General features: G+C 42.8%; 1 protein-coding gene across 15 annotated transcripts in view; it reads right to left on the reverse strand.

The window, feature by feature from the left end:
* CADPS2 (calcium dependent secretion activator 2) overlaps positions 1 to 21883 on the reverse strand; it is a 560752-nt gene that overhangs the window by 348046 nt on the left and 190823 nt on the right. For 14 of the 15 annotated variants that reach the window (XM_048836202.2, XM_048836197.2, XM_048836203.2 and 11 more), the window contains exon 4: positions 7764 to 7844. The exons of the other annotated variant lie outside the window; for it this stretch is intronic. In XM_048836202.2, coding sequence (XP_048692159.1) covers positions 7764 to 7844 — 81 coding nt within the window. The remainder of the gene's footprint in view (positions 1 to 7763; positions 7845 to 21883) is intronic. 15 annotated transcript variants of the gene reach the window in all.

A 21883-nucleotide genomic window follows, 5' to 3' on the forward strand; every position in this document is an offset into this window, starting at 1 on the left:
CAGCCCCCTCATCCGCTCAGCAATTGCAATGAAAAACTGTATTGACTTTAGAAACAGCTTCGTCCATTCAATGTAAAAAGTTAATGCTCGTCTGACATGCAGGGAGTGGAGCATCTGTTCACGGTTACTAGCATGTTGCTTAGGGAAGAACAGTGGAAGAAAAATGTCCTGGTCCACATGATTTTGCAAAACTACCTTTGGGAGGAAGGCTGGACCTTGTCCTTGTGAAAACAGTATAAAGGGGCTCGGACGTCAAGTTCTTCAGCTCAGACACCCTCCTGGCTGAAGTTAAAGCCACTAGGAATGCCACTTTCCAGGAAAGATAAAGGCAAGAGCATGTTGCTATGGGCTCAAAAGGAGGGCCCACTAGCCTTGAGCACAGCAGATTGAGATTCCATGGGGGGAAATCAGCTGTCTTACCTGACGTTACAGTCTATCTAGTCCTTTGAGGAAGTGGCCAACCCTGGGGTTAGCGAATACTGACTGGCCAGCAGAACCGGGGTGGAAAGCCAAGATGGCAGCCAGGTACACCTTTATTGATGACACTGCCAGGCCTTGCTGGTTTAGGTACAGTAAATAATCCAGAATAAAAGGAATCAATGACTGTAATGGCAGAGTGTCTTTTTGCAGTGACCAAATTGAGAATCTCTTCCACTTAGGCAGATAAGTGGCTTGAATGGATGGTTTCCTGCTGCCAAGAAGAACCTCCCTAACGGAGTCTAAGCATGTGAGCGCCAAGGGGTTTATCCATGGAGTTTCCTTGCCATGAGGTGGAGAGTCTCTAGATTGGGATGCTGGAGGGGACCATGACCCCATGTGATCAAGTTGGGGATCCGGGGAAGTGTTATAGGTGTGTCCACTGACAGGTCTAGAAGCATGGTGAACCAGTGTTGACATGGCCATCCTGGTGCTATCGAGATAATTGATGCTCCTTTTCTGCGGACCTTCAGCAGGATCTTGCGTACGAGCAGGAAGGGCGGGAATGCATACAGCAAGTGCCTATTCCAATGGAGGAGAAAGGGGTCTGTGAGCAAGCCCAGGCCATGATTCAGGAAGGAACAGAACTGCTGACACTTCCTGTTGCACCGTGTTGCTAACAAGTCTGTCTGGGGAAATTCCCACCTTTGGAAGATATTGATTGCGACATCCAGGCGGAAGGACCACTCGTGGTTGTGAAAAGACCTGCTGAGATGATCGGCCAGTTTGTTCTGAGAGACTGGAACGTGAGATACCTGCAGATGTATGGAGTGGGCAATGCAGAAGTCCCACAGCTTGAGGGCTTCCTGGCACAGGGGAGAAGAGGGAGTACCACCCTGTCTGTTTATATAGATCATTGCTGTCACGGTTCCTTCCCCACTCTGAACTCTAGGATACAGATGTGGGGACCTGCATGAAAGACCCCCTAAGCTTATTCTTACCATCTTAGGTTAAAAACTTCCCCAAGGTACAAACTTTGCCTTGTCCTTGAACAGTATGCTGCCACCACCAAGCGTTTTAAACAAAGAACAGGGAAAGAGACCACTTGGGAGACGTCTTCCCCGAAAAAATATCCCCTCAAGCCCTACACACCCCCTTTCCTGGGGAGGCTTGAGAATAATATCCGAACAAATTGGTTACAAAATCGTCAAAGACCCAAACCTGTGGATCTTGGAACAATGGAAAAATCAGTCAGGTTCTTAAAAGAAAGATTTTATTTAAAGAAAAGAAAGGTAAAAATCATCTCTGTAAAATCAGGATGGAAAATACTTTACAGGGTATTCAGATTCAAAACACAGAGGATCCACCTCTGGGCAAAATTTTAAAGTTACAGAAACCAGAAATAAACGTCCCTCTTAACACAGGGAAAATTCACATAAAACAAAAGAAACTAATCTGCCTTGCCTGGCTTACCTATACTGGTTGCAATATTGGAGACTTGGATTAGGATGGGTTGGAGAAGATGAATTTCTGTCTGGCCTCTCTCAGTCCCAAGAGAGAACAATCACATAAACAAAGAGGACAAACAAAAGCCTTCCTCGCCCAAGATTTGAAAGTATCTTGTCCCCTTATTGGTCCTTTGGGTCAGGTGCCAGCCAGGTTAGCTGAGCTTCTTAACCCTTTACAGGTAACACGATGTTGCCTCTGGCCAGGAGGGATTTTATAGCACTGTATACAGAAAGGTGGTTACCCTTCCCTTTACATTTATGACAATTGCTGTTGTATTGTTTGTCAATACTGATTCAAATCCATCTGGAGGGCAGATGTGTAACATCTGGCAAGCACAGCAAATGATACGTAGTTCCCTTATATTGATGTGCAGCAGAAGTTCTGCTTGGGACCAGAGACTGATTCTTCCGAAGTGCATCCCCGCCCTCCCAATCCATCTCCGACACGTATGTTACTAGAGACAGCGAAGGTTGGGGCCCAGAGAAGGTCAGTCTCACACACAACACTTGCGGGTCAAGCCACCACCGGAAGAACTCAATAACTGGAGGAGAGAGTGTGACCAACTTGTCTAGACAGTCTCGGTTCAGCCTGTACAATGAGGCTAGCCACGCCTAAAGGGGACGGAGCCGCAACCTGGCATGCTGTACTACATAAGTACAAATGGCCATATGGCCGAGCAGCTTCAGGAAATTTTGAACCGTAGTGGTGGGGTATCGCCTGAGTTCCTCTATGATGGCGCCCATGGTGAGAAAGCAAGTTTCCGGAAGAAATGCCTGGCTTGACCAGAGTCTAGGAGACCTCCTATGAACTCTATCCTCTGAGTCAGGGCTAGGGTCCATTTCACCGCGTTCAGTATCAGACTAAGCCTGTGGAATGTTGTCCGAACTAGGCTCACATGAACCTCCAACTTTGTCCTTGGAGCGGCTTTTGATTGGACAGTCATCTAGGTACAGAAATACTTGCAGTTGCTGCTTCCACAGGAAAGCTGCCATAACCAACATGCACTTGCTGAACATCCAAGGGGCCGCCGAGAGGCTGAAAGGGAGAACTGTAAATTGATAGTGAGTGTTGTTGTCAAGGTTCCTCCCCCACTCTGAACTCTAGGGTACAGATGTGGGGACCTGCATGAAAACCTCCTAAGCTTACTTTTACCAGCTTAGGTTAAAACTTCCCCAAGGTACAAATTAATTTTATCCTTTGCCCTTGGAATATCCACTGCCACCACCAAACTCTAACTGGATTTACTGGGAAACGTAGTTTGGACACGTCTTTCCCCCTAAAATCCTCCCAACCCTTGTACCCCACTTCCTGGAAAAGGTTTGGAAAAATCCTCACCAATTTGCATAGGTGACCACAGACCCAAACCCTTTGATCTGAGAACAATGAAAAGGCATTCAGTTTTCTTACAAGAAGACTTTTAATAGAAATAGAAGTAAATAGAAGTAAAGGAATCACCTCTGTAAAATCAGGATGGTAGATACCTTACAGGGTAATTAGATTCAAAACATAGAGAATCCCTCTAGGCAAAACCTTAAGTTACAAAAAAGACATACAGACAGGAATAGTCATTCTATTCAGCACAGTTCTTTTCTCAGCCATTTAAAGAAATCATAATCTAACGCATACCTAGCTAGATTACTTACTAAAGTTCTAAGACTCCATTCCTGTTCTATCCCCGGCAAAAGCAGCGTACCGACAGACACAGACCCTTTGTTTCTCTCCCTCCTCCCAGCTTTTGAAAGTATCTTGTCTCCTCATTGGTCATTTTGGTCAGGTGCCAGCGAGGTTACCTTTAGCTTCTTAACCCTTTACAGGTGAGAGGATTTTTCCTTTGGCCAGGAGGGATTTTAAAGGGGTTTACCCTTCCCTTTATATTTATGACACGCCCCCCAAATCTCAGCTAAGGTGAAACACTGGCTGGGATTTCTTCCTGGAACTCTAGGAAAAACAGAGTTAATAAGACACATGCATCTCTAAATATACTACCAGGTACATAAAGACTAACAATATTTTCCACATCTCAAGGAATAGAACCCTCTGCCCCTGAACTCCAGAGGGACCTCCTCTACCACCTCGAGTTGTAGGAGTGTTTGCACCTCCTGCATGAGAAGTTGTTCTTGAGAAGGGTCCCTGAAGAGGGACGAGGAAGGAGTGAACAGAATTGGAGGGAATATCCCAATTCTACCATGCTCAAGACCCATTGGTCTGAGGTGATTTGTGCCCAGGCATGGTAGAAATGGGATAGATGATTTACAAAGGGAGGGGAAGGATCCAGGATCTGCATTGGTGCATTGCCCCCCATGGCCACCTTCCAAGTTTGGCTTGCAGGTTGAGGACTGCTTCGCTGAACCCAGGCCCTGGTTCGAGGACAACTGAAAGGATCTCTGTCTATTACTCCTGCCCTGCTTCTTGCTATAGTCCTATGTAGGTGGGGCAGGGTAGAAGCAAGGGGTAAAATGCAGCTTAAAATGCTTCCTCTGTCGGGAGGGCTGGCATATGAAGCCCCACGGACTTTAGTATTGCCCGTGAGTCTTTCAGACTATGGAGCTTAGAGTCTGTTTGCTCCGAGAAAAGCCCTAAACAGTCAAAAGGAAAGTCCTGGATTGCCTGATGGACTTTGTGCGGGAGTCCCAACACCTGAAGCCATGAACTCCTTCTCAGGGCTACGACTGTCGACAAAGTATGAGCTGCTGAGTCCACCGAATCTAGGGAGGCCTGTAAGGAGGTCCTCACGATGACCTTGCCTTCCTCAAGAACAGCAGCAAACTCCTAGTGGGAGTCCACCGGAACTAGCTCCTTGAATTTGGACAACATAGTCCAAGAGTTAAAACTGTAGCAGCTTAGGACTGCCTGCTGGTTGGGATTGTGAAGCTGGACCCCCCACCCCCACCTGGTAGAATATACTTTCCTACCGAAGAGATCCAGCTTCTTCACCTCTGTGGACTTAGAAGTGGGTCCCGACTATCCTTGCCTTTCCTCTTCGTTGGCAACCTGAGTGAGTGCCCAGCTGAGGGTGAATGCACAGGTACTCATACTCTTTTGAAGGCACAAAATACTTCCTCTCCACTCCTTTTGTCTGTGTGGGGAGGGGAGGCGTGCTTTTGCCACAATGCTTTAGTAGTGTTCTGGATGGTCTTAATGAGGGGAAAAGTCACCCCAGAATGTCACCCATGGGGTCGGTCTCCTCCGACACCTCCTCTTCCTGCATGCTCAAATTTTGAGTCACCCTTCTGAGCAACTCCTGGTGGGCTCTGTTGTTCATGGCCGGAAGCGTGGTGGATGTGCCCGCCAATGCTTCATCAGGGGAGGATAAGGAAGATGCCTTCAGAGGCACCAGGTCTTTCTGACCCTCCAGCTTGAGGAGATCCCACTGCACTGACACATCCTGGTACTGGCCCCGGTGCCAGTCCTGCTGTGGTCTCAGTGCAGGCCTGCGTGCCCATCTCTTGGCCTCATGGAGGTTCATGGGCTACAAATGATGATGATGGAGGGGCCCATGCTCCAATAACACTGACGAGGATCTGGACTCCAGCTCTTGGGCTTGGTGGTAGGCCCACGGGGTCCAGAAGGGACACTGAGCAGGCACCTGCCCCTGTGGTGGCCACGGCTTCATAGTCAATGGTTGCCCTTCCTCTTGTCTGGAGCATCTTGTCTGGAGCATCGCCTAGCCGCGTACAACTCCTCCTCCGAGTCAGATGAGGACTCCGACCTCAGTGACCAAGGTGTTGCAGAGCGAGATGGTGCTGGGGAACGGTGCCAATGTGACGGCAAGGAGTGCTGCATCATTGCCAGCTTTCCCTAAGAAGGCACAGTGCCTCTTTGTAGTGCCTGTGGGGGGACTCTACCGTCATCGCTATGAGGTCCCTACATGCCTCAAAGGTGTCTGGCATGGAGGGAAGGTCTAACTCCTCCACCCGACAACCCCACCCCAGGGATTCCATGAGAAACGGACTCGATGGACCTCCCTGTGAAGCCAGAGTTGACGGTGCTGATTGGTTCGGAGCCGGAACAGGGTGACCCGGTGCGGGATGCATCCTGCTGTTGCCTCCTTGCTCTACTACTCTAGTGGGTGAGCAACCTCTGTCAGTCTTTTTCTTGTGTGGCACTGGCAAATGGGAGCGGTGCCTTGCACTGGAGGAGGTCTTCTGCGCTGGGGAATGGTGGTGCTTAGGGTCCCTGGAGCCCGAGTCCTTTCACGGCATCACAGCCTCTCTTACTGAGGCCGGTGCACTCCGCACCGAAGTGCTGGGCTTAGGGTCGAATACCACCTGTGCAGGCTGGGGACAAAGGGCTGGCTCCATGAGGAGCAATTTCACCCTAAAGTCCCTCTCCTTCTTAGTCCGTGGGTGGAACCTTCTGCAGATTTTGCACTTCTCAGTCTGATGGGCTTCCCCAAACACTTTAAGCAGCAGTCATGTGGGTCTCCCTTTGGCTTAGGCTTCAGACAGGACCCGCACGGTTTGAACCCTTGAGACCGAGGCATGCCCTGGTCTCTGGGAGGGAAAGGTGGTGGGGGAAAGCCCTAACTAAAACTTAGCTAACTATAAACTACTGGAACTAATACTAAGTTTTAACTATTTACAGGTACAACAGGAAAAAGTCCGGTAGTGGATCGCTTGCAAGAGAATAGAGCTGCTCCACAACGGTCACTGGCGTTAAGAAGGAGCTGAGGAGGCGGTGGATCGGCAGGAACCTATAGACACTGCCATGAAGGCACGACTTCAGGGGGTCCAGAGCCGACCCGACGGGTACTGCTACGGGGAAAACCTTCCGACGACCGTGCATGCGGCGTGCACACACCTACTTGGAACGGACATGAGAAAGCACCTGAAGAAGAGGAGAAGGGTTTTTAAATACACACATGGAGCAAACCGTATATATGATTGGGATATGCATTAGCACTACACTAGGAAGGGGCTGGGGAGCCACCAGAGTACAGAATTAGTATAGAAGTTCCTTATTTATGGCCCAGTGCCTCCCAGGGAATACTAGGTTTGGGAGAGGCTCATATGGCTCTTTCTGCAATTGGGAAATCCTGCCCCCAACCATGGAGTGATGTGGCCTATGGTACAAAGTTAGGGATGTTCTCTCCTAATGAATAATGCCAGAGATTTACTCCCCATTATCTTCCGCTCACAGTTTTTAACATGGGAGGACATGATCTGGGCCATAGTAATTATATGGCCTTGTCTACATAATCATTTAGTTCACAGCAAGCTGACATGCGAATTTACCCTGCACTAGCTTGCCATTCACTAATTGTCCGTATGGACCCTGCTGATGCGCATTAACAGGTCAGTGGTGCACTCTGGTCTGGTTTAAAATAGATCCAATTTTCTAAAACATTTATAAAAAATATTCTCTTTAATCTATCCACTTCCATTTAGGATGGCCTGCACAACTCTCTGATGGCTTTGCTACTCGTAATGCCAAAATCCATCCCAAACTCATGCTGATACAAATTTTATACCATACCATACTCACGTGTGTATGAATTTCACACACTCTTTCTTTTCTCTCCCATTGAGTTCACGGACAATGGCAGAATCAGATCACACTATATATCACTTATCAAGGTGTCTCCCTCTCTCTCTCTGTATGTGTGTGTGTGTATATATATATATAAAAAAAAGGAGAGACAGACAGACAGACAAATGCACTAGACTGGAACTAATCTGTTCTTCCAAACGGCTGCACAGCACAACTGCCCTAATTTGCTTAATTTTTCTTTTAAAAGGATCAATGGTTATAATATTCAGGAGGGTATATGGCGTGTACACATGCACTCACACACACCATTTAAAATTGCAGTCATGAAAGTGACAATCATAATTTACCTTTGTCATTTGTTCTGCCATTTGTAGACGTCCATCTAGTTCGCGTCGGATCTGAGCTGCTTGTTCATCTGCATTATCCAGCTTCGGTACAGAGCACACAAAACGCAAAAATTAATCATGTGGGACAAGCTATGGTAATTGGCTGTTTTAATTATAATAAAAATCATACATTTCAAAATAAGGGAATAACAGAAAAGCTTCACATAGTTTCTATCTGTTTAAAGTAAAATGCTACGCAAACATTAAAGGTTTGACTTTCATCAGAAATGCAAGGCAATTTCAATTTGTCAGTGAATTGTGACAAAACACCATCATTAGAGAGACAAGGTGGATGAGGTAAGATTATTTATATTTTATTTAATATAATATTTTATTGGACCAACTTCTGTTGGTGAGAGAGACAATCTTTCAAGCTTACACAGAGCTCTTCTTCAGCTAGATAAAAGATATTACCTCACCTACCTTGGCTCTCTAATATCCTGGAACCAACACAGCTACAAGGACACTGAATGTATCACGACAAGTACAAATGCAAATTGTCATGGAGGCATTAGCCACTACAGCTCTGACCTACAAAGAGATTTATATAGATTAGTTGCAATTAAAAATTCCCAATATTGTCCTCATTATTAGGATGTTATAACTTCCAAAAGTGCTTCATGGGAGATGGAATGCAGGACTGTCAAAGGACCTTACAGTATACATTTTAGATAGATACAGTAAGTGAGAGAGACAAAAAACAGGGAAGGCGAGGAAGGACTAAGATTACATAAATAGAACCATCCATGCCATTTTAAAATCACATGAACCTTTTTAACAGCTGGTTTTTATTATGGGAATGACTGGAGGGAGTAGAGCCTTGTCTGTGATGTGCTCATGGCAGCCTAAACCATGGAGGAGACAAGTAGCCACATTTTACATCAGCGGGAGTATTTCTGTTGTTTTCACATTCAGTTTTAGATACAGTGACAGCTTCCCAGCTAGTTCTTCAAAGCATCTCCCTGGCCAACCAGGATCATTTTTGTTTTGGCAGGGCTGAGTTTGAGCCAGCTGCTCTTCATTCAAAAAGCTGATCTCTTGTAAGCATTGTGGCATCTCATCATGGCAGTGATTGCCTCAGAGGAGAATGAGAGATGCAGACAGGTATCATCAACATATATAGAGAGCAAGACCCATGATATCTTACTGTCTCGCCAAATGGTGTTATAATAGCCAGTTTGAAGATTAGGTCCAAAATCTTAAAACAATTAATGGATCAGGTCCAAGCTACATTAGAGACCACATCTCCATCTATGAACTGCTAAGACCATTGTGCTCCTTGGACAATGCAGATTACAAAGCCCAGCACAAAGTATGTACGATCTGGGGACAAAACATTCTTTAGTTGCTCCTTGCTTTCTCGCTACCTGCTCCTCTCTACTACATGCTGTTATGCCCCCCTGGACATTCTCAAGAGACCTCCTAGTTTTATTCACATGCTCATCAACAAATCCTTTCTGCCAGTCAACTATTTTTGCCAATTGCTTGTCTCTCTCCAGTCTAAGCTTTTCACTCCATTTTCTTCAATATATTTTCCTCTCTCTCCCACCTCTTAAAAGAGCAAAGGTATTTTTATTATTATTATAGACAGGGCTGATAGCACTGATTATTAAGGTTACCCAACACTTCCCATTATTAGACCCTCTTTTCAGTTGTTTATAACTTTGCCAAAGTTGAACAATTTGGGGTGACATTTTCTATGCCAGCTGTCTGCCTCAGACTGAATTTTTTTCCAAAAATTTCAGCCCAAACAGTTCAGTTACTGCCAAGAAAGAAGTTAAGGAAAAATATATTGTTTGCCCGTGTTAATTTTTTTTTTATGATCTTTTCCTTGAACAGCTCTATTGCTCCATGCTTTGGAGCAGGGAGGTCTTTTGCTGTCCATGTGATTATCCACCCACATTAAGCCAAGTTATAAACCTTTGAAATATAATCTCAGTTCACACATGGTCATTTTTAGTAGCTAAATTCCCTAAGATTGTCTTCACTGGGCATGCGCCAACCTGAGGCTGACCAGCACTTTCCCTGCAATTGCAGCTTTGGGCTGATGAGGGTCATGCAAGGTCTGGGTCCCTGAACAAAGAACAGGGAGGCTCTTCTGCACTCTGTGACTTGCTGCTGGACCCAAGCTGAGTGGAGAAGGAAGCTGCCTGATTTAAATGCAGGGGGACAAGAGTCACACCTGCAAAGGAGGGGCGGGGTAAATAGATTGGAACAAGGAACCTATCAAGGGAGAGGGAACCTGGGACTGGGAAGTGGAGTGCAGGGAATACTGAGACTTGCTTTGCAGGACACTGGGACTGGGAGCAAGGAGGAGACTGGGGCTGATTGGGCAGGAGACTAGTTAGGAGAAACAATAACTGGCTACTGCAGGTTTTACTTGGACCTTCCTTTGAAGCATTTAGTACTAACTAATGTCAGTGACAGGATACTAGATTAGATGGATGGCTATCCTGATCAGTATGGCAATGTCTATATTTCTGCATCTTCAGCTCCACAGATAGCATTACTATTGAAATTACATCCTCCAATAACTGGGAATTCTGCCTAAGTGGCAGATAAGACCACCTACTTATGGAGGTCATTCTGATTAAGCAGATGCTGCTGTAATAGCCCTTACTTAGGCAAAACTGGCTTCAATGTGAGTTTATCTGAGTAAGAACCACAGGTCAGATCAATAGCATAACATCTTGATCAGTTTACTACCTATTTGTTTATGTACATAAACAATACAGAAAGGGAGCATAGGTCTACAGAATGAGCACCCATGTTTTTAAAGGTTGAAATCCAAGGACAGCATGATTTACAGTTCTGATTGTAAATATCCTTTGTTTATTGTTCTATTACCTAAAGGACCCTAACATATGTTCATGCATTTTGACACAAAAGGGAAATGGCACTATGTGAAAAATATGGCTAAAGTGCAACAACAACTTAAAGCGGAAGAGATAATGCACTAAATTCCATGATGTTCATTTGAGTTCCTATACACACACAGTATGTCAAATATCATTCATAGAAGAAATTAAAACATTTTAATTATATACAAATGGGAATATTGACCTGACAAAAATTATAGTTCTTCACATCCATAATTATTAAAGTTTGCTCTTCCCCCTGAGCATTTCATTGATGTTAAATTAGTTTCTTGTAACTTTTTAATTCCATGTTAATGTGAAATAACAAATGTGCAGCTTTAAATGTATTCTAAATTAATGACTGAATTCAAAGTATTTTAAACACATCTGCAGTTTTGGGGTCCATTTTCATTTCTGTCACATCAATCAAAAAGCACTATTACTTGCTTCTATGTTCTTTGAATGGCTGACAGCTCCTGGGCCACATAATATTTCCCAATAATCATTTCTTCCCATGCTGACTAGTCGGGATCCTGCTATATCGGGTGGCCGCTGAGAGGTGCCTACCTGAGGTAGCTAACGGTTCCCACTATGGCATTTCAGTCTGATAGCCAAGGGGAAAAATTAGAGACATATGGTGACTGAGGTAGTATCTTTTATTGTATCAACTTCTTTTGGTGAGAGAGACAAGCTTTCGAGCCACACAGAGCTCAAGAAGACATGAAGAAGAGCTGTGTGTGGCTCGAAAGCTTGTCTCTCTCACCAACAGAAATTGATCCAATAAAAGATATTATGTCACCCACCTTGTCTCTCTAATATCCTGGAACCGTCATGGCTACAACATCATTGCATACAACCATGGAAAAGTTGTCAGCCACTGTGGTGCAATAAAGGTCACAGTTTGGCAGGTCATGTGTTCCGTTTTAAGCTGGACAGTTCTGTTTCCTCAAGGTTTGTCCCCTGTCCAGTATGAATGTAAAACTGGACATGGTTTTGTCGAGCATCACACTACATGTGATGGAGGACACCATATTGAAGACAGCACCACTCTGTCCCCACCAGCATGACCTCATGCAAGGTCATGATGGTGGCGGCAGGATCACGCAGGGAGGAGTGGTGTAACATCGCTCCCATAAGTCCGGAATGTCTGGTATTCTGCGCATGTGCTCAATGGCCGTTCTAGTCACAGCAGAATAGTTTAGAAGCCTTCTTATGATGTTAGAGGGGGGAAAGGTTGATTCCTCCATTCTACCAGCAACAAATGGAGTCCAGCACTGCTCCTGGGAATGAGAGGGTAAAGAAAAAGCCCAAGGTCAGATTCATGGCTGTCCTGTGAGTATGTAGCATTTAGAAACATGGTAGGCATGGAATATGTAGATACAGGTTTTCCATACTGTCCCCTTTCCTGGTCACCAAAGGTAGGAGTACTCAGAAAAAGATACCTGTTCCCGGCAACACTAGGTCTGTGAGGCCCTGATTCTGCCAAGATTTATGCATGTGCTTAACTTTACACACACCAAGCAGTCCCATTGACTTCAACTGTAAAGTTAAGCACGTTCATAACTCTTTGCAGTGTCACAGCCTAAGAGCAGTACACTACTAATGTTGTGCGTTGACCCCAGAAAAGACTGTCAATCTTCCCAGAATTTCTCAAGCTTAGGAGCCAGGAGTACTTAGCAGCTAAGTATGTACTGTAGAAGGATCAGCAACTCTCAAATAAGCCAGAAAACACAAAAGGCCAACGCCTAATCAAGAGCACTTCTGGAGGAGGCATCAGTAAAAGCTCATCTCTGGGGACAGAGTATTGGTTTCACCCTCAAATTATTTGCACATGCAAAACAAGCAGAATAAAGGTTTATATAAAGGCCAGTCTGTGTAGTTTTCCCAAATACTTCAACTGGTTTCTATTAAACTCTTTTTTAAAAACTCTTATCAGTCTTTTGTTTCAGATAGATGGGAGTGTTACAGTGGGAAAAAATCACTCTTCAATGTCTTATCAGACAATTCCTTCTCATTTAACCCCAAATTAATATGTAAAGTACATAATTCCTAATTTTATTTATCAAAATAGGAGTCTAGTTCTTCAAAGGTGTTAACAGTGGGGTTGTTGGGCTTGCTTTGTTTGTTTGAGGGGTTGTTTTTGTTTTTGCCTTCTTACAGATTAAATTCTGGATTAAAATTATGATAAAATTTACAATTTTCAGATGCATAAAATGATATCCAAATGAAGTATTTTGCTTTAATATTTTATTTCTTTTTCTAAGAATTTACTTATTTCAATGCTGCTATGGAGCCTGAGTGCTCATTCCAACATGTGTCAGTGCTTTGTGGGAATGGGGATGCAGTGCTCAGCATCAGGGATCAAGCCCTAAAACCTTTACATTCTGACTTGAATTTGAAATCTTTGCACTATTATAGATTTTTACACTTAATAATGGACCTCATCCTGGAAGGTGCAGAGATCCTCCTGCAAGTTTCTAAAGGCCCTGCACTCTCATGGTCTCCATCACAAGTTTCAGGGGTATGACACCTCGTAGAAGGAGCTTTGCACTTTGCAGGATCAGTATCTCCTATAGTAGCAATATATGGCTCCAATAGCACTGCATCCTAATAGCCTAGGCCCAAATCCTCAAAGGTGACATCAGTGAAAATTAGGCCCTGATCCCTCAGGACCCTGAGGATCTGGGTCCTGATCCTGCAAGCTCTACACACAGAATTCCCATTATTTCAAAGGGAATTCTGTGTACATAATCAGTTCTTAATTCTTCCTTTTCCCATGCCACCCAATCAACCCCCTCTCCCAACCAACCTACACAAAGTGCAGAAAATATGCTGGATTTGGCAAATAAAAACATTGTGCAACTGGTAGTATTGAAACAAACACAAGAGGATGAGGAAAGATCTTTCACACATACAATCTCCAAACTCTGCAAAAAAAAAAAAAATAACCAGGATCTTTTCCTTAAAATTATATATCTTCTGGATGAAGAATAAAATATACATCATTTACAGGAAATCCTAGGTCAAAAGACAACTTCAGGGCCCTCTGAAGGATGCTCTAAAGTAAACTATAGTACTTTCACTTCAATCTGTCTGCAGCTAAAAAATAAAAAGTGTATTATAAAAGGTGACCTGCAAAGCTTTTATGAAATATTCTAACATGTTAGCATGTACATTTTAAGTCCTAATAACTTTTAAAACTTTTGTCTAATGCTTAAAAATAAATATCACTATTATCCATCAAGTCATAAAAAATAAAAATTCTGCCAAGCCTACAACTAATATCAAGCTAGATGCATAGTTTAAATCTTAAATCTCTCACTCATGTTGTCAGGAAGGGGGCTTACAAGCACTATTTTAAAATCATGAAAAGAGGCATTCTGACAAAAATGAATCTATGGGGGAAAAAAAGAAGGTAAGGTCCAGTCCACACAAGAGATCCACTTCCTGGACACTACTGTGCTAATAAACGATGGTCACATAAACACCACACTATAACGGAAACCTACTGACCGCTATTCCTACCTACATGCCTCCAGCTTTCACCCTGACCACACCACATGATCCATCGTCTACAGCCAAGCTCTGCGATACAACCGCATTTGCTCCAACCCCTTAGACAGAGACAGACACCTACAAGATCTCTATCAAGCATTCTTACAACTACAATACCCACCTGCGGAAGTGAAGAAACAGATTGATAGAACTAGAAGAGTTCCCAGAAGTCACCTACTACAGGACAGGCCTAACAAAGAAAATAACAGAACGCCACTAGCCATCACCTTCAGCCCCCAACTAAAACCCCTCCAACGCATTATTAAGGATCTACAACCTATCCTGAAGGATGACCCAACACTCTCACAAATCTTGGGAGACAGGCCAGTCCTTGCCTACAGACAGCCCCCCAACCTGAAGCAAATACTCACCAGCAACCACATACCACACAACAGAACCACTAACCCAGGAACCTATCCTTGCAACAAAGCCCGTTGCCAACTGTGCCCACATATCTATTCAGGGGACACCATCACAGGGCCTAATAACATCAGCCACACTATCAGAGGCTCGTTCACCTGCACATCCACCAATGTGATATATGCCAGCAATGCCCCTCTGCCATGTACATTGGTCAAACTGGACAGTCTCTACGTAAAAGAGTAAATGGACACAAATCAGATGTCAAGAATTATAACATTCATAAACCAGTCGGAGAACACTTCAATCTCTCTGGTCACGCGATTCCAGACATGAAAGTCGCTATTTTACAACAAAAAAACTTCAAATCCAGACTCCAGCGAGAAACTGCTGAATTGGAATTCATTTGCAAATTGGATACAATTAACTTAGGCTTGAAGAGAGACTGGGAGTGGCTTAGTCATTATGCAAGGTAGCCTATTTCCCCTTGTTTTCTCCTACCCCCCCCCCCCGACATTCTTGTTAAACCCTGGATTTGTGCTGGAAATGGCCCACCTTGATTATCATACACAATGTAAGGAGAGTGGTCACTTTGGATAAGCTATTACCAGCAGGAGAGTGAGTTTGTGTGTTGGGGGGGGGGGGTGAGAAAACCTGGATTTGTGCTGGAAATGGCCCAACTTGATTATCATACACATTGTAAGGAGCGATCACTTTAGATAAGCTATTACCAGCAGGAGAGTGGGGTGGGAGGAGGTATTTTTTCATGCTTTGTGTGTATATAATAAGATCTTCTAAACTTTCCACAGTATGCATCCGATAAAGTGAGCTGTAGCTCACGAAAGCTTATGCGCAAATAAATTGGTTAGTCTCTAAGGTGCCACAAGTACTCCTTTTCTTTTTTCATAGATCATGAATTTCATAAGATGAAAAAGTGAACAACATTGAAAGTGCTTTGTAGATCACCTTTAAAGAAGGCCAATACTGTAAAGGCATGATTTTTAAATTATACAAAATAGGCACGTGATGGGGCTTACAAACCTCACAAATCAGGAGCAAGTTAATGGCCTGTGGGGGTGTCAAGGTTCCTCCCCCACTCTGAACTCTAGGGTACAGATGTGGGGACCTGCATGAAAAAACCCCCTAAGCTTATCTTTACCAGCTTAGGTCAAAACTTCCCCAAGGTACAAAATATTACACCCGTTATCCTTGGAATGGCCGCTACCACCACCAAACTAATACTGGTTACTGGGGAAGAGCTGTTTGGACGCGTCTTTCTCCCCAAAATACTTCCCCAAAACCTTGCACCCCACTTCCTGGACAAGGTTTGGTAAAAAGCCTCACCAATTTGCCTAGGTGACTACAGACCCAGACCCTTGGATCTTAAGAACAATGAACAATCCTCCCAACACTTGCACCCCCCCCTCTCCTGGGAAATGTTGGATAAAAAGCCTCACCAATTTGCATAGGTGACCACAGACCCAAACCCTTGGATCTGAGAACAATGAAAAAGCAGTCAGTTTTTTAAAAGAAGACTTTTAATAAAAAATAGCAGTAAATAGAAATAAAGAAATCCCCCCTGTAAAATCAGGATGGTAGATATCTTACAGGGTAATTAGATTCAAAACATAGAGAACCCCTCTAGGCAAAACCTTAAGTTACAAAAAAGATACACAGACAGAAATAGTTATTCTATTCAGCACAATTCTTTTCTCAGCCATTTAAAGAAATCATAATCTAACACATACCTAGCTAGATTACTTACTAAAAGTTCTAAGACTCCATTCCTGTTCTGTCCCTGGCAAGAGCAGCACACAGACAGACCCCTTGTTCCTCTCCCTCCTCCCAGCTTTTGAAAGTATCTTGTCTCCTCATTGGTCATTTTGGTCAGGTGCCAGCGAGGTTACCTTTAGCTTCTTAACCCTTTACAGGTGAGAGGAGCTTTCCCCTGGCCAGGAGGGATTTCAAAGGGGTTTACCCTTCCCTTTATATTTATGACAGGGGGGCCAAATCATTCCCTCCCCATGACACCTGAATCAGGTACCCAACATCCAGGGAGGAGCTAAAATGGGAGAGCTCAGATCATTTGTTGCACGGTGGGATGGAGAGAAGACTTGGAACTCTCAATGTGGGAGAGAAAAGTTGCTGGGGCCAGGAACTGGGAAACAATGCTGCCTACCCAGGACCTCTCTGAGGGCATAGAAGAGTTTGTTTCTTTGTGTTGATTTTGGACTTTCGGTACCCCGAAGAGGTGGGACTGTTACATGACATCACTGGAGGGCTGTCACCTGAACTCAGAAGCTGTTGAAGGATGGGTGGAGCAGAAGAAGACAAGATTAAGAGGGAAACAGAGGCAGAGCCACTGGCTCACCACCCCACACCACCAGTGGAGTGCGGGAGGGTTTGCAGCCACAGTGAGGTACAATACTGGGACCTGTACATATAGAGAAATAATATTTTCTGCTTTGGAAATTATAGGGATACATTTCTGTTTTGTATATCACAACCACCAAGTGTTCCTCTTCCTTTTTCTTCCATATTATGGGTGACATTTTGTGAGGTGCAGCACAGATTTTGCCAGTCGGGGGCAGGTGGTGCTAAGCTGTCTGTAAGCCACATTTGTGCTCTCCTGATTCTGGGCCGCTCTGGTGGCCAGAGTAGTCTTTAGTGTACTTTGGCAGCCTTTTGGTGCTAAATTACAGCAAGCTGTGCCCTGCAGCCTACAGGCAGCAGGGCTATCCAAAACCTCTGCAGTGCTACCTGATGTGGTCCCACCCCCTTTTGTTCCCGACCCATGCCCTTGGCCTGCCACTTGTGCCAGAGATCCTCAGGAGACAGCCAGGGAAATTCTCCTGGGGCCCTTTTATGCCACTCTGGTCTCTTTACCTATATGAAGCAGGGGTGAAAATTTCACACCATATATCCAATACCCTGTTGATGACAAGTATTCATGCAGCTACACAACAAGACTAGTCAACAACTACATGCACTGTACTGGCCTGAGTTATATAATCCTTATATTCAACATGTGCCAAAAAGAAAGTTCTCAGAAGCTGTGTCTGGAATCTTTAAGCTGACTTACCCCAGAACACTACATTTCAAGCTTCAAAACATGAAATCTTATTTCTTACTCAAAGCATCCCTTAGACCCTCTTAATCCATAGGCCCAAGTTCTGTATGCAACTCTGAATGCTCTTGTACCCTGGCTTAAAAGTATGCATGCAGGAACCTGCCATGGTGAGAATTTCTGGGCCCTGAAAGTATCTTAGAAGTCCTCGACTTGCCTATATTATTCAACCATATCTCATAAAAATACAATTAAGACTGCAGAAGTCAGCATATTGAATTAATATTAACCTGCAGAAAAATGTTTAAAAAGAAAGAAAATGTCAACCAAAATCCACAAGAACACATTTATTTTACTAATTCTATAATGACAACTCCCATGGCAGGTAAGTGCTTTGGTGAGAGATTAAAACACTAATTAGTGAGCACAAAACTGGAAAAAAAAATGCAGACACTAAAAACAAAAGGCCTTTACACCACGTACTAGATGTAGGCTTGATAGTTTCAATTCCAAAGCTAGAATCACTCTACTGAGAAAGACCTGTACCTATATACTGTTCAAGCTTTGGAAATGAAGAAAATCTCCAAAGTGATCTTAACAGCCATGGCATCGGCGCTCTCTCAAACAATTATGCTCCAATTTACTAAAGGATTTAGAGGCCATCAACATCCTGAATCACACTTCAAAGTAAACAGGACTATTAAGCAGACTCAGACGCAATACAAATATTATTCATGCCAAATTCATTACACAGATAGGTGGCTGCATTCTGCATTAGCAGGATCTTCCAAGTAGATTTCCAGTTTTTCATTTCAGTGGCCAAACCAAACATTTGAAAACTAACAATTCATAAGAAGATTGCCTTGGTGTGAGTTAAAGCCTGGTCTTCCTGTATTTTGCAGTTGAATTTTGTCATCTAGAGCATTGCTACTCAAAGTAGTGGTCTGCGGACTGTTGCCGGTCCGCAAGCCATCGGCTGCTGGTCTGCGCGCACATTGGAAAAAAAAAATTGCCGGTCCCCCACATCAGATAGTTTGAGAAGCACTGATCTAGTGACTGGAAGGAATACTACTTTGCTCCATCATACTACTTTGCTACTTACTCTAGCTTTGCACAGGAGAGAATGGCATCAGTTGTTTCAATTTCCCTGTTTGGATTTAAGCAGACCCTGGCATTCCCCTTTAATTGAATAGTGAAAATGAATTTTCACTCATTTATGCAAAAGATCCTTTCTGTCATGTGCTGTCCATGGCACTGTTGTTGCCCCTCAAATCCAACATTTTAGACATAATCATGCGGTTCCATTTTTCTTTTGTTTCCTGAGCTGAATTTAAAATACTTTTTCTGCTGTATGAAGTTCCAGAAAGTCAAGGACTCATAACTCAAACAATTGTTTCCCTCGTCCCAATCTGGTAATCCGAGCAAACAGTTTGTAGAAGAATTCCATATTGGACCACATAACATATCCCAAATCTTTTGGGGGAAGTTGCATTATTTTCCCCAGATTTTATACAAGGTAAAAGTCCAGGCACTGAGTTCTCCATTTACATGGACATATATGCACAGAAAATGTTAATTATTCAATGTGGGATTCACATGAAAAATGTATACTGTGAACTGGAAATAAATATTTTAAATATTTATTCACTCACTGTGGTCTGTTTAGGGATAGAGGGGAGGAAACCAGAGAATCATAAGTGGTCAGATATTGAATTGTAAGTCTCCAATGTTTCTTTCAGTTGTATTTTTCAGGGCTATAATTTATTGCTATTATGAAGATCTTTTCAAAACTTGGGAACTAACAGGTTTTGGATGGAAAAATCCAATAAAAAGAGGAGGTTGGAAAATTAAACCATTACAATGAAGCTTAACATTGAAATCTATTTTCTTTCACACTTAAATGATTTTTCCTCTATCACATGTATTTATTGGTTTGTTTTCACAGGACTGTTCATAAATGCTGGCATACTGGCACACTATCTTTCTGTTCTCTGATTAATGTATTCTTAAATGCAGATCTTCTGCCCATAGATTACTTAGGTCTTGCATCATACAAAAAAAAGGATGAATCCAAATCTTGCCCTACTAATATTGGCAATCTATTTTTAAATGTGTGAATAGTTTTAAAAGCTAGTCTGAAACAGCAGGCTCTGAAACAATGGTAAACGCCATACTTCCCAGCATGTATACCTCACGCTACTAGTATAGGTAAGGCTTTGTTCTACAACCTTAAGTCCAAAAATTAGTGAACACTCTGCCACTGACAAAATTTGTTTTTCATCATAGTCGTCATTTGTCCACATGACTAAACTACTGTGCCACTTGTCACAAAAATGACAGTCTCTGCTCACGAAAGGCATGGAATTGAAATAGTAGGGGATCAACTCTTCCCATCAGTTGTGTATATACCACTCCCACTGTAGTCAGTGGAAGGTGCATGTATACAACTGATGAGATAACTGACCCCACCAAGTAAGTGTTGCATTCCATTGTCAGACAGATAGCTAGAACTGCATAGCACCTGTCGCCACCTTAAATGAGGCACCAAAGACATCAGTCTCTCACTTTTATAAGCACTTATTTCCTCATTTTGAAAAACTATATTGAGAAAGGCTATATTTATATATGGTCAACAAATCAACATCAGCAGGGAATAATTCTGTCACAGGATACTCTCTTTAATAGAATGAGCACGGGATGATTTTGTAAAAGACTCAAAAAGATTTGTCATCTAAAGATCTACAATGCTATTCAACACCTGAAATATCCCCTATCTAAATATACACAATATAGTATTACTGGCTTACCTGAAAGTAGTAAATTAATGAGATACTTGTAATAACCATTCAATAAGGTTCTCCCTACAGACACACCTGGTACTATATTTATTTACCTTTATTGCATTTATCAAACAGCTCAAGAGAGGGTCTAAAAGGCAGCAAAAGCCCAGCAGTAATCAATACAAAGCTGACTTCTGATTTGTTCAGCTGCTACCTTTCTTTTCTTCTTGGTCAGCAAACAGGATGTGTTTTGTAGATGTATTTGTACATGAGTGAATGGATGATACCTGAAATACTACACAAGGTTTAAATCTTTAAAAAAGGATTTTCATTATTTTTCTGGGGTTTGGTACATATATTTTTAATGTAACACTTGAAATTCCAGTGCCTGACATTTCTCGTCTTTCTAGGTAAAGTTATAATATCAATTAAATATATATAATCTGCTAGTGCTGTAACGGCTGACCAGCTCATTAGATTAATACTCATTTGACATAAAACTAGCAAATTATATAACTACAGGGAATGGCTCAGAAATAATGTTGCAGTATAGGTTTTTCTGTTTTTGTTTTGTTTTTGTCATTTTGATATTTTTATTCTATTTTTTCTGGATACCTTCAGTCTGCATATCTAAAGTTAAAACTGGAATAAAAAGGCTATGGTTTGCGTCCAAAAAATGACTGGAGTGAGTGAAAAGTTCAGACAAAATGCTTAAACTGAAATGAAGTGATAACTAATGCTGAATATATTGAAGAACAAATAAATTTGCAGCCACAAATGAACCACCGAATACTTAAACCCTAAAAGGAATTAAAAGACCTCTAATGTAATTAAGTGATATAACTTCTTCTGCCCTGGCACCAAGAAGAGATAATTCTAAACTAACTAATCAGAAGAGTTAACCAGACGGTCACCTTATTATTATTTTTTTAATCTTTAATCTAGAAAAATGAAGGGAGGGGGTTTGAGGGTATAAATAGAAAACATCACAATGGTAGATGTTTTCTCCTTATTAGCTACCAGATATTGTGACCTCAGGCCAGATTTAGGGGCAGGCAACCCATGTGACCACTGGTGGTGCTGGGCTTGTACGGTGTCAGGCTCACAGTGCTGTTTTTGTTGTTACCGACAAAAGGACGTTTAAAGAAAAAATGTTTCATGTATTCTGTATTTGGATTCATTTTTCACTAACCTCCTAAAATGTTCTGGACCTTTGTAGAATCTTCTAGAACCTTCCAGAGTTTCTGAGATCTATATTTTCCTCAAATGTTGTCCTACTATGTGGTCAGCCATGCTCTCATGGATATATAAAGGGTAGGGCATTACCAATCAGTTGGCAAGCTATAAGAACAAACTGAAGTGAAGTGAGAGCCCAGCTGTGATATTGTGAACCTTGTTTTATTGTAATTGTGAAAGTATATTTGTGTTTTAAGACTTGAGGAGTGTAAGCAGTGACTAATA

Source organism: Caretta caretta, chromosome 1, assembly GCF_965140235.1.
Source record: "Caretta caretta isolate rCarCar2 chromosome 1, rCarCar1.hap1, whole genome shotgun sequence".
In the NCBI taxonomy this organism is placed as follows: Eukaryota; Metazoa; Chordata; order Testudines; family Cheloniidae; genus Caretta; species Caretta caretta.